Source organism: Tursiops truncatus, chromosome 14 (assembly GCF_011762595.2).
Source record: "Tursiops truncatus isolate mTurTru1 chromosome 14, mTurTru1.mat.Y, whole genome shotgun sequence".
Taxonomy (NCBI): Eukaryota; Metazoa; Chordata; class Mammalia; order Artiodactyla; family Delphinidae; genus Tursiops; species Tursiops truncatus.
The window spans coordinates 88,346,112-88,360,217 of NC_047047.1; the positions used below are offsets into that span (position 1 = coordinate 88,346,112).

Sequence of the window (14,106 nt, forward strand, 5' to 3'; positions counted from 1 at the left end):
GACCTCGATTTACAGTATACATCAAGCAGTTCAGCTTTTGCTTGTAATGACTTTTCTCTGCTTCTTGGAAGCACTTCCAGGACCACTAGTGGCACTTTGTATGGGTCCCATGGTGTTATTCAAGGTTTACGGTATCATACTAAATACAATGGAAAATACACCGGAACCATGAAAGAGAACTTATTACAGTGATACACAGTTTACTGGAGAGATTGCTCCTCATGTGGAGATGATTACTTGCAACACTCAGCTCACCGTAGCGCTATAGCAACAGGAGGTGGCGCACTGTTACCGTAGTGCAGTATGTACATTTATGTGTGCACGTAAGCTGTTCATTTATGCACTTATGATTTAATACTGCAGCCTTACATTTGATCACATTTCTCTCCACTGCAAATAGTGCCATGTGTGGTCTGTAAGTGTGTGTGTCCATAAGTTTTGATAATTTTAACTTTTAGTAAAAGATTTGGGCATATGTTATCATAGCAAATGATAAAATAGACTAGTATCTACATAAATTCCATGCATTCATGACACACCTAACTTTTTCTTAATTCTTTTGATATTTCTAGGTTGTGCATTTCATCTGTGAGTTTTTTCAAATTGTGGCAAATCTCAGACAAATTTTCCAATGTATTTATCGGAAAAAAACCACGTATAAGAGGACCCACACAGTCCAAACCCATGTTATTCAAGGGTCAACAGCGTATGATAAGTTCTGGGAGGAGGGGACTGGAAGTGTCAAAGTGCTGCCGAGGGCACGGAGCCCGTTCTGCCCCTCCCCCCTCCGTGCTCTGTATCCATTTGCCCAGTTTTCATGCTGGAAGGAAGTACAGTTGAGAATTGGGCGTGAAACATGATTCATAGCCCTTATATTGATTCCTGGCTGTGCCTTTAGCTTAAATTCACCCCTTCCAGGAAGATCCTCAGGAACAGACCTGTTCTTCTGTATGACCCACCCCCGCCCCCGCCCAACAACTTACTCTGTGTCCCGTTCTGCTGGGATGCTGCCTTCTTCTATCAAACGGGATAGTCTATTTTTCATTCATGTTGTGGTGATTAATTTGTTTACCCTCTTACTTTCAGTAGTAAGATGTGAGAGCGTTGAATCTATTTTTATTGATGTTTTAGATCTGAGTGATTACCTAAAATCTGACCCATGTGTATACTTTAAAATACATAGTGTTTCTAAAATTTCCTTGCTAAGAGAATAGGTATCTGTATCATGCTGACATAAAAATCCTGTTCGTCCTCAGTATCAATTCCTTGTCAGTGTAGATTAAAAAGCTACTTACCTTATCTCGAGAAGCTCCTCTCACCTGACAATGGAAAAATCTTGGAAGATTTGTTTCTCATGCATATTCTTCCTGAGCATGTATTTTAAAATCTCACCATCATCTTTGGTCACTGGATCCCCTACTCCAGCCAGCCTTGGCTTGTCTGTTTCCCACAGTGATCTCGTGTCTTCTGATCTGTCGATCTGTGTCGGCAGGGGCTGCTCTCCCTATTTTTCGCAGTGTCCTTGCCAGCTCACCTTCTTGCCTGTGCACGTTTCTGCAAACTCAACTCTATTCACCAGATGTCCTTGTGAATACTCTCCTTCTTCCTTGACTTTTTAGCTGCATTATTTGTTGCTCGATTCCTATTTTTTTCACATGCTCATCACTTTTTCTCATGCAGCGTATCATCCCCAGTTGCAAACACCCATTTTTTATTCAATAAAAGGAAAATTTTAAACTGGTGTCTATTTTCAACCTTTTATTTTAAACCTGACCTATTCTTAAGTTCTTTATTAAAAAATGAAATCTTAATTTTTTATATATCCTCACGTATATAATTTTATATAAGTACATACGTGGTTCATAAATATGGTTTTTGAAAGCATTTTTTTTCTTTTTCTTCTGGGACTCATTCCCTTTTTCCCATTTCTCCTCTGTCTTAACTTGCACGGCACCCTCTTCCATACTCATCCCAGCACACCCATGTGAACAACAGGAGTGATATTTTTCTCCATGTTTCTATATTCCTACACGTGGGCACGTGTGCAAACACGTAGATACGCATAGGCAGAATATTTTGCTGTTGTCTCACAAAAATGCTGTCTTATTATTTATGCTTTACTATAGCTTGTTTGTTTGTGGGTTATTTGTTCCTTTTGCTCAACAACACCTCATGGAAATCCCTGAATCAACGGATACAACTCTAATTCTTTTTAAAGGCTATTTAACATTCCATCGTGTAGATGTACCTATTTTATTCAGCCACTCTCTTACTGATAGATATTAACTTTCAGTTTTTTTCCCATGCTGAGCAATGCCACAATTAATATCTTTTAAAGTTAAGTTGTCTACAACATTGGCACTTTTTAAAAGATAAATACCAGGAACGGACATGACAGGTCAAAGGATATATTTTTAAATTTTTAACAGATTTAGTAGATTGCTTTTTAAAAGTTTTTACTACTGCAGAGTCTCATTAGCCATTCCCCACCATATGCACTCCCCACCATGTGCACCGCCATCATATACCTACACTCCCTGCTATGTACACCCGCCACCGTAACATTCCTCACCATATTCATTCCTCATCACTGTTAATGTTGGAGTGTCTTGAGGTGTTTACGAGTCTGAGGGTTGGTTATATCTCCTTGTTAATTGGATAGTTTTTGTCCCTATTAGTGATTTAAATATTTTTTCATACTATTGCTGGTGTTTGGAATTTAATCTTGTCTGAAAAGTCTCTTTATTTCATTGGTTAATTTTTTGCTCTTGGAATATTTGTTGCATTTTCAGCCTGTAGGAGTGCTTTGTATATTAAGGGCTTTGTCATTTGGATGACAGTTTATTTTTCTACATGTATCATTTGTCTGTTGATCTTATTTCTCATGTATTTTACTATATGAAAGTTTTAATTTTTATGTAAAAATATATCTGTCACCTATTTTCATAGGTTTGTATTTTTTAGTCAGGGTTAAGGACTTCCCTCTTATACAAGATTGCATTCACGGTATCCTAAATTTTCTTGCAGTGTTTTCTTCTTGCAGTTAGTGGATACTTAACTCTTCATATACTTTAAGATCATTTTACCAATACTCCCCTCGACCCCCAATATGCAATTCTAGTTGAAGTAATATTATGTACTTACATGAATTCTGTGATTTTTTATATTAATTACAATAACATTACATATATAAGCTAATAACTTGGCATTTTTATGATAATCTTCCTATTTTATGCTTTCCATTTGTTGAGATATTACTTTATGTCTTTCCTAAGATTTCATAGTTTCTGTGCCTTTCTTGTTAAATTTATTCCTAAATACTTTGTGATTTTGGTTTGCTGTGTTGAATGGAATGTACTTTCCCATTTATATTTCAGAGTGCTTATTTTAATAGTTGAGAAAGTCTTAATTTGCATATATTTTGTCTTATATATGATCACCAACCCCAAATCTCTTGTTTATAGTCAGTTGTTGAAAATAGATTCTCTGGTATTTGTACCCTCTTCCCCACCTTGCCAATGCTTATTTCTATATTTTTCTGTTCATAAACTTCTGAGGCCACTGGCCTTCAAAGTGGTGTACCTCTGTCCTTAGGGGGAACACAGAGACTGCGAAAGGGCACCTGGGCATAGGTAATTTAAGAGATACAGTTTACAGATGACCAGTTTCCACACGTGTTCTTTCTTAAAGCCAGTCCAAGTGAGAACATGATGTTCAGGCTACCCTCTCTCTCTTCTATCCTTTCACAGTACTTTTTTTTCACACTTGAATAAGAAAAGCAAACCCCAAACCATCTTAATCATACTACAGTACATTGTCCCCAAAATGTAAGAACAATGATCCAGTGTGAAATATGGGTGTTAATGTTGGTATAGTTAGTTAAGTCTGATGAGCAGTAAATACTTTGTAGATTAGGTGATTTACATTTTTTTTTTTTTTTTGCTTTCAACAAAGCTGAAGAGAGACCTAATGGCACTGTTATCTGAATTTATAATAAGAATAGTAATTAATATTATCATTATATATTAATTATTTTAAAAATCACATAGCTACTTATCACCAAAATAAAAAATTGTAATAGTAATAGTTTATTATTTCATAAGTAATATTTTATTATTGCTATTGTTTTGATGATAGATAACTATGCAGTTTTTTTTTTACCTCTATCTTAGAAGGGACATAAAAAAATTCTGTTACATTCCTATAAAATATCTCTTTCTTGCCCTCTCTAGTTTTTATAACAACCAGCTTCCTTAACACCTAACACCTATATCTTTAAAAAAGAACACTGAAATACAATTTTACGTTGAAACTATGTCATTCCAGAAATAATACTCATCCCGTGTATATGAACTAATTTTTAAAAGTCTTGTCCACTTATTGAGGTGCATTTCAAATAACCTTTTACTTTCCTGTTTAGTAAATTAACAAATTCATACTATATTTAAAGTTTTGATCAATGTGTGCTAATAATGATTATGATAACTCAATCTATAAGAAATTATTTAATAGGTGATCGTGTTACATAAAATACAATTTTAAAAGTAAATTTATGTACAAATTTGTATTGTAGACACATAAAGTACAATATTAATACATTGCTAGAAAATCTTTGGGACAAATTAAATGAAAATATGATTTGAAGGTTAAAAATGAAAAACATCTTGTTGATTTTCTTTAATGAATGCTGATAGGTTCAGATCACTATCATATTTAGATCCTTTTATCCACAAAGGGAGTGAGATGAATGTTTAAGTAATTGATATTGAAATATGCTAAAAAGTACACCCTTAAGCTCACAGTTAACAATTTTAGGTATCAATTTAAAAACATACAAGTGAATACTTGCTGTTTAAAAATTACTTTAGATGTTAAGCAGGCAAGAATGTCTGGAAATCACTGGCTTGGGGATTACAAACTTTGCTCATTCAGGTATTTTCTGGAAAAGGAGGTGTCTGTAGTTTTCATGGATGCGTAATTGCAAGGCCATGAGTTGTACTTTAGGTGCGTCTGGTCATACGGCTATCAGACATTTACCATCTGCCTTACGTTTGGTCTATTTTCGGGTAGAAAATAGGAATACCTGAGGAATATTCAGGTATTCCTCTTGATTTAAAGATGATAAAATAATGATATTTCTATCAGAGTGATTTAAAATATTTGCTTAACGAGAACAAGCTTTGACATTCTTGGGTATTTTATATACTAATAAGTTTTCTAAATGTTCCCCCTCTTTTATTTATCTATTTACTTTTTTTCAGGTAACAGAAATGAATATAATCTCTATCCTGAACTTTCCAGCTACCGGGAGAGAGTTGGTAAATGAAAATATCTCTGTTTTACAAATGATTCATAACCATCTTATAATCACGAACTTCCTAGTTTGTGATTATAATCTGGCAGCTTGTGAAAATATCTGGGAAGTTGTTTAGCGCCGCTTCTTTGATTTATGGGATATCCACGTTATCTTGAGAAGCACTTCATTTAAAACATGCTCTGGGGCTTCCCTGGTGGTGCAGTGGTTGAGAGTCCGCCTGCCGATGCAGGGGACACGGGTTCGTGTCCCGGTCCGGGAAGATGGGCCCGTGAGCCATGGCCGCTGGGCCTGCGCGTCCAGAGCCTGCGCTCCGCAACGGGAGAGGCCACAGCAGTGAGAGGCCCGGGTACCGAAAAAAAACAAAAACAAACATGCTTTACACAGTTAGAATGATTAAACTTGATAAGGTCAACAGACAGGCTGGACTTGCTTGGTGAAGGGGCCCATCGGGACCTGAGGGATAAGGGACATTAGCTACAATTGAGCCGAGGCTGTGGTCCACCCCCGCCCCCCAATGTGGATCACCCCCAAGAAGGCCTTGGCAAAGTGACTCTGGGAAGTAGGGTTCCTTTTCTCAGATTTCTCTGAAGTCTGTACCTGTAGTATAGATGCCTAATAAATATTAGAAATATCTCTTAAAAAGCAATAAGGGAAAATGTCTAATAAGAAGAAACAAAACCCTAACTGGGCTCTGGAGACAGAGGCTCCGACTTACAGCCAATACTCTCATTCACTGGCTGTGTGATCCAAACACAATGTTACTTCCCATGGTTGGGTGGGTGGTTGGGTTTTGCTTTTATATTTGAGGGTAGGACGAGTTAAGTGGTATAAACAGTACGTAATAAGTTAATATAAATATTTATTTTAGTTCTTTCTCAAAATATAAGAGTTTTGAAGAAGAAAATGTAAGGAAAGATTTAAAGTCTATTTAAAAAGTAAATCTTACTTTACATTACCGTGTGAAACGGTTAAATTCTTACCAAGGGCTTCCTTACACCTGGTCTATCAGCCTTGCAGGGAAAATCACAACCCACAGTCCTCAGGCTCGAGCTGAAAACCCATTTGAGCGGGACATCTGGCTCCCCACAGCCTGTCCCATGCCCACAGACGAGCTGCAATTTTGCCCGGGCATAACGATAATTCTCCAGATTGTACGTACTTTTGCTTTGCACCCTTTGGAAGCTCCAAACCACCTTGTCATCTGGCCTCTCGGTGAAACAAGCCTTGAGCGTCCACAGCCCTGTTTACTGGGGTGTTTTGTAACTGAAGGTCTGTACCTCCTCGGTCAGCCTCCATCATCCTCTTCTCATCCACCCCACGACTGTCAGTGACACTTTGGGCACAGTGGGCGGCTCTCTCTTGTGGGGCTGTCCTGTGCTGTGCGGATTTCAGCAGTACCCATGCACTAAGCCCACTCGATGCCCCCTCCCCAGGGGGGGTGACAACCATAAAAGGCCCAGACTTTGCCTTTTGAGAACCGCTGGTCTGGTGGCCTCGCCTGGTAGCCTCATCCGGCTCACTCGCCATTGACCCTTACACTCCTACAGAGGACATGGTCACCAAAGTTATAGACGCCACACGTAGCCTGGAGGGACATGGCGCTAGGATCAAGTCAGCCACCCGGCTCACCACTGCAGTAAATGTGAAGCAAAACATCGCTGTGTTCTCTTATTTCTGGTTGCTTCTTGAAGGGGAACTTCCAAAGGCTGAGATTCTTCTGAGTCATGTCTTGGGCCAGATGTGTCGGCTGCATATGGGTTACGTCACGCAGGCTCCGCTGAGAAGTAAAGTAGCAGCGTCCCGCGGGCGCAGACCTGCTAATTATGAGCCTCAGAGCAGCTGCCAGTCGCCAAAGCTGATTGTAATCTGGTTCCTGTCAAGCGTAGCCCTGATTTGGGAGAGAAAAATAACCTCTATTTGAATTAAACTTGAATATTTTGCTGAAAATGGTCAATTGCTTCAGAGATCCTCCAGATTCTTTTGAGTGCAGGAATATAAAACTTGAAGGCATATACTGCTCAGAAGGAAGGCGTCTGTGAACGCTGGCTGCTATCGTGACCCAGTGGGCTTTGCGTCCGTGGTTTCCAGGGTGGTCTCCCTTCCTGGAAGAACATATGTCCTTGGCTCACCTTTCCTAATGAAGTATTTTGTGGACATTGAACTTCTCCTTATGGAAATTATCACAAATATTTACAGTAAAGAGGAACTTTAAGTCATTTTGAGCTTATTGAAGAACAAGCTAGCAGCAGGGCATGGCACTGGCCTGTGAACTGGTCCCTCCTGGGAGCACCTGCCCTTACTCGGCCGGGCTCACTCCTTCGTTTTCATGTGAATGAACTTTGCCAACGACCCCTCAACCCCTCAACTCCCGACTCTTCTACACTCCTGCCAGGAGGTAGAGGGATTTGCCTGACTGGTGAGTTGGCTGAGGAATCTGGCACCCCTCTGTCGGCCTGTCTTAGCCACACTCTTCACTAGCTCTACCAGCCACGACACCTCCCTCTCTGCCTCACCTCTGTTCGAAACTCAGGTGGGAAGAGGAGCGTTGACCGTTGGCCTCCTCAAACCCAGCAGCACCGCCTTGTCCTCTGCTGCAACTCAGAGCCATCTGCTTTGCCCTTATACCCATCTTTCCCATTATCTTATTTGGAAACCGCAATTCAGAGGCAATGGCAACCCCTGGTCGGGGGGCAGGGATTGAACCAAGTCTGTGATCCCCTCTGTCTTTTCTTTAGGTCATAACATCTTTCTTCCTCTAACTTATTCATCATAAAATATACTTCTAAAACTGCTAAAAACAAATTCAGTTATCAGTGATTACTAGGGGTCCTCAGCATCGGTTGTTCTCATTATTTGCACAGTCTGGATAACTCAGTGATGCAGGAAACTATACTAGTTCTCCTTGAAAGTCTGCCTGACAAAAGTAAAATGCACTGATGAACCTAAGTTCAGTCTGTTGGATGCAATTTCAGACTCATGGTTGCTGAGGACCTGGGGTGTAATCTCAGCAGTGATTAAGATTGCCTGGAGACAGACTTCCAGATTCAGATCTCCCCGCCTTGGGCAAATCACTTCACATCTGCAAGTCTCAGGTTCATATTCTGTGAAGTGGGGATGCGGGAGCTGCCTCCTAGGAAGTGCGGGACGAGGGTGCTCATCCCAGTGCCCGGCTCGGGCTACAGGAGCTGCTCTTATCATAGCCACACCGAATGACACCTGTTATCATGTTGGTCACCATTCCTATGCATCTCTGATTTTGTAATCAGTGCTACAAATGTGTACATGTATGGCAGCTAAGATGGCTCTGGCTTCCAGAACATTCCCTGATATTCACAAGCACTCTCTTTTTACGTGCTTCTTTCTATTATCCGAAACGTCTGGGAGACAAGAGGGGGAGGAAGAGTTACTCAAGGGTTTTCATTAATTAAGTTCAGTTAATTGAGATTGAGCTTTATATATGGAGGTCATAAATGTAATTATTGATATAGGAAAATAGTGTTCAGAATGATTTTTTTCTTTAACATTAACTTACGTTCTTCTGCTCTAATCACAGTGAGGCATGGCCTTTCTGCACGTCCCATCTCAATGTAGTATTATAGCTACTTTTCAAAGTACCTAGTAACGACTGCTCATTCATATGTGTTAGTAGTCATTTAACGGGTTTTGATTTTATCCAGACTATATCAAAATTTTATTCTTTTAATGACACACTTTTAATCTTATTTCTTAAAATTAGCAGGTTAAAAGTAAATACAGTATAAAATATAAAAATATACAGAACTTTTCTATTTTATAGAAAAAAACTGTACCAGTAATACCGCTAATATAATTATATTAGCTATTATTAAAGTGATTTCTTTAGGAGAACTCAACTACATGGTACATGCTTTATTGAAAGAACTCTGGCCCCATCTTGTGTGAGATACACATTCAGTGCTTCAGTAAATGTAGTTTAACTAGAGTGTTGACTATTTTCATTTCTTACTAATAGTCCAAGGTCACTTTATTTTTTCTTATTATAGTATTATAGGCTCAAATAAGTAACTGGATTTAGAATTTGGTTATTTATATTTTCAGTACAACTGTACTGAGATGCATTTAACAAGCATCTAATTGCACAAAATTATACGAAACATGGAAATGCCAAATTCCATGTAGCTGAGTACCCAGAAAGTATCTGTTTCTTTATATTTATTATGATGCTATAGAGTTTGTAATATTTAATGTCTTTTACTCATGTTACCCCCTCAATTCTCAAGGTATTTTTTTCGCAATATGGGTTGAAGTTCTGGTTAAATATATGTAGACATGCTTCTTGATGTGCTAATTTGAATTTCATCTCTCTTTTGAGAGAAAGGATCAAGTAAGTACAGAAATGAAAATAGCCGTAAAAGCCTGGGGAAAAGAAGTGTCTACTGATGAATCAGCAAATGCATCCAAGCTGGAATCCTCATTATCGATGACCACAAAGCACGGTTTTTAAATTGAATCTTTTATGATACAATCAAGTGCATAAATATCATCTTTTATCTAATAGCTATAATTCATTGAAGCTACCATGACTATTCTATTAAAATTGGAAAAACAATAATATTATCTTATAGTTTAGTCAAAATTTAAACAATTATAACCACAAATATTTGCCAAACACATATTTAAGTACATAGCAATATGCAGTTTGACTTGTGTGGATTTAGGAAATGTTATTACCAAATATTTACTCTTTCCAAAGAAGAAAAGCGTAAGTTTAATAAAGTGATGAGAATCACACAGACCATGTGCTGTGAGTTCTGCTGGCCTCCGACATCAGAGTACCAAGCCCCGAGTTGTTAATTTGTATCTTACCTACACATACTTCCAGTTTTTCTCATGAAATGTGAATAAATGCTTTTTTCTTATTTTAGGCAATTTGAACCAACCTCTTGAAGTGACAGCACTATATTCTTTTGAAGGACAACAGCCAGGAGATTTGAATTTTCAAGCTGGAGACAGAATCACAGTTATATCAAAAACAGATTCACATTTTGATTGGTGGGAAGGAAACCTTCGAGGTCAAACTGGCATTTTTCCAGCCAACTATGTTACCATGAATTAAAGTTTATATTATTTTCTTCTTTGAGAATTACAAAAAAATTATTACTACACTGGCAGGATTTACTCTTCAGCTAAACAATGTTTAGTATAAGTTTAAAAACACTTCTGTTTATTCTGTAAACTTTTATCCAGTATGTAAAAGATTTTGTTTATACATGTAGATATAGATATATATATATAGTTACATATCTTTAAATACTTTCCACTGATTTTTATCACATATACTATTTAATAGTTTAATATCCTCTAATTTATATGGTCACATTTCTTTTGTGTTCATTTTCAAACATCACTAAACATCTGATTTGGCTAGGTATATGATGACTATTTTATCTGGAGAATCTTAAGGATAGGGGCATGAATACCAATTTATATATTTGCAAAGTGACTAGAAAAGAATAAGTCAGCTTAAATAGTGTATTAAGTAATACTTAGAGTTGTAGGTATTAACTAGAATATTAATCCTTAAAAATTATCTCTATACCTTCAAAAATTATATGTAAGAAACACGCTATGACAAAGAAAGTCAACCCCTATGCATTAAAAAAAGATGACATCTGTTAACTTTCCTTCTTTATGAGGTTACACTTGTTCATTGGTAGCAGTAGAATAAAGTTATGTTGATATGGTTCCATTGTCCCTAAATAAATGTTTTTAAAATGTGAAGTTAATGTCTTGATTTTGTTTTTCTTATTTTCTTTTTGTAAAGTAACCAGAGGTCTGTGGTTGGTCTGGATGTTAAAACCCACCTCCATGGCTATGCTACTGACCTCTTTTTTTCAGCTTTATTAATATATAATTGACAAATAAAGTTGTACAATATTTAAAGCGTACAACATGATGCTTTGAAATACATATGCATTGCGAAAGGATCCCCCCTTAGTTAATTAACACATCCATCATCTCACATATTTACTTTTTTGTGGGTGTGAGAACACTTAAGTTCTACTCTCTCAGCAAATTTCAGTTGTACGATGCAATATCGTCAGCCATAGTCACCGTGCTGTACACTAGATCCCCAGAACATATTCGTCTTAGAAACTGGAAGTTTGTATTCTTTGACCAACATCTCTTAATTTCCCCCACCTCCTGACCCCTGGTAACCACAAATCAACTCTCTGTTTCTAGGAGTTTGGCTTTTTTAGCTTCCCGTATGAGATCGTACAGTATTTGTCTTTCTCTGACTGACTTATTTCACTTAGCATAATACCCTCAAGTTCCATCCATATTGTCGCAAATTCCAGGATTTTCTGCTTTTATTTATATACGCCACATTTTCTTTGTCCATTCATCCGTTGATGGACACTTAGGGTTTTCTACATATAATAACATGCCATCTGCAAACAGAGATAACCTTACTTCTTCCTTTCCAATTTGTATGCTTTTCATTTATTTTTCTTGCCTAATTGCTCTGGCTAGGGCTTCCAGTACTATGCTGAATAGAAGTGGTGACAGTGGGCATCCTGATCTTGGAGGGAAATTTTTCACATTTTCACCGTTGAGTATGATGTTATCTGTGGGCTGGCCATATATGGGCATGTTGTTTAGTATCCACATATTTGTGAATTTTCCAGTTTTCTTCTTATAGTAGATTTCTAGTTTCATATCACTGTGGTCAGAAAAGATGCTTGATGTGATTTCAACATTAAATTTATAAAGACCTGTTTTGCACCTAACATAGGCTCTATCCTGGAGAATGTTCCATGTGCACTTGAGAAGAATGTGTATTCTTCTGCTATTGGTCTAACATGTTATTTAAAGACAATGTTTCTTTATTGATTTTCTGTCTGGATGATCTATCTATTGGTGAAAGTGGGGTATCAAAGTACCCCACTATTGTTGTATTGCTGTCTATTTCCGCTTTTAGGCCTATTAATACTTGCTTTATATATTTAGGTGCTCCTATGTTGGGCACATAAATAATCACAAATGTCATTGCCTCTTGTTGAATTGACCACTTTATCTATATAATGACATTCTTTGTTCTTATGACAGTATTTGGCTTAAAGTCTGTTTTTTCTGATATAAGTATAGCTACCTCTGCTTTCTTTTGGTTTCCATTTATGTGGAATATCTTTTTCCACCCCTTCACTTTCAGTCTGCATGTGTCCTTAAAGCTGAAGTGAGTCTCTTGTAGGCAGCATATAGTTGAGTCTTTTTTTTTTTAATCCATTCAGCCAGTCTGTGTCTTTTGATTAGAGAATTTAGTCTATTTACACTTAAAGTAATAATTGGTAGGTACGGACTTACTATTGCCACTTTGTTCATTGTTTTCTGGTGGTTTTGTGATTCCTTTGTTCCTATATTCCCCTCTTGCACTCATTCTTTGTGATTTGATACTTTTCTGTAGTGGTCTGCTTAGATTCCTTTCTCTTCATCTTTTGTGTATCTACTGCAGATTTTTGCTTTGTGGTTACCATGAGGGATTACATAAAACATCTTATATTTATAACAGTCTGTTTTAGGTTGATAACAACTTAGCACACATATTAAAGCTCTGCATTTTTACTCTCCCCCCCTCCATTTTATGTTTTTAATGTTACAATTTATCTCTTTTACCTGTGTGTACATCAACAAGTTCTTGTAATTATAGTTATTTTAATGCTTTGTTATTTAACCTTCACACTAGATTTATAAGTGATTTAACCACCACCACGATTACAACAGTAGAGTGTTCTGAATTTAACTCTAACCCTAGACTATTGTCATGGCTTCCAGTTTTGATTCCTTGCTTCCACACAGCAGCCAAACTATCCTTATGCTCCAGATTATTATCCTGCTTTGTGTTCTTATAGACTTACATTTTATACAAACATGTGTTGACTTTTTTATAACGTAATTCATAAGACATGGAAAAAGAAATGAAGACTCGCATTATCATCACCCAGCAAGAAATAAAACACTCTTCCCAATCTCCCTCCCTTTCTGACTCAAAGGTAATCATCATCCTGAATTAGCTGTTTATTAATTCCATATATTTCTTTACACTTTTATTACATATGTATGTGTCCCTAAGCACTATGTGGTATTGTCTTGCATACTTGCAAGCTTACAAAATTTAAACCTTTAAACTTATAAAAATTATACAGTGAATGCACTCATTTGCAATGGGATTATCATAAATTATGATGTATACATTCAAGGAATTAAAAGGGTGGAGAATTTCAGCAGAAAATTGACACTACAGGAGAGAAATGAAAAAAAATTGGAGTTGAAAAATAGAATAAATCAAAAACACAATAAGTGGATTTAACAGTAATTTAGACATAGCAAAAAGAGAATCATTAAGCTGAAGGTAGGTCTAAAGCGTAGTGAGTTGAAAAATTTGAAAATACAGGAAAGACTTTTCTGCTCATTTTTCCACACTGATCGGATTACAAGACTTTATGGTATTTTTTAAATGTAGCAAGTTAAGCAATTCTTCTCACTTTTTTTTTTTTTTGCAGGTTTCCCTGGCTGTTCTTTTTGTTTATTTTCATGTGTGAACTTAAGAATCAACTTAACCATCTCCAGAAAAAAGACTTACTATTTTTTCAGTGGGACTGTGTTAAATTATATTAATAATATATATATATATATATATATATATATATATATATATATATAAAACGTAAGGAAAATTGTCATCCTTATGATGTTCACTTGTCCAAAGCGAGGATAATGGCTGTCTTTCTGTTTGTCCAAGTCTAATGCTG

General features: G+C 36.9%; 1 protein-coding gene across 2 annotated transcripts in view; it reads left to right on the top strand.

Moving 5' to 3' along the window:
• SH3YL1 (SH3 and SYLF domain containing 1) overlaps window positions 1-11,077 on the top strand; it is a 47,054-nt gene extending 35,977 nt beyond the window's left edge. For both annotated transcript variants that reach the window (XM_019943347.3, XM_019943346.3), the window contains 2 exons: window positions 5,262-5,318; window positions 10,222-11,077. In XM_019943347.3, the coding sequence (XP_019798906.1) occupies window positions 5,262-5,318; window positions 10,222-10,412 (248 nt within the window). In that variant the 3' untranslated portion in view covers window positions 10,413-11,077. The remainder of the gene's footprint in view (window positions 1-5,261; window positions 5,319-10,221) is intronic.
• The last annotated feature ends 3,029 nt before the right edge of the window (window positions 11,078-14,106 follow it).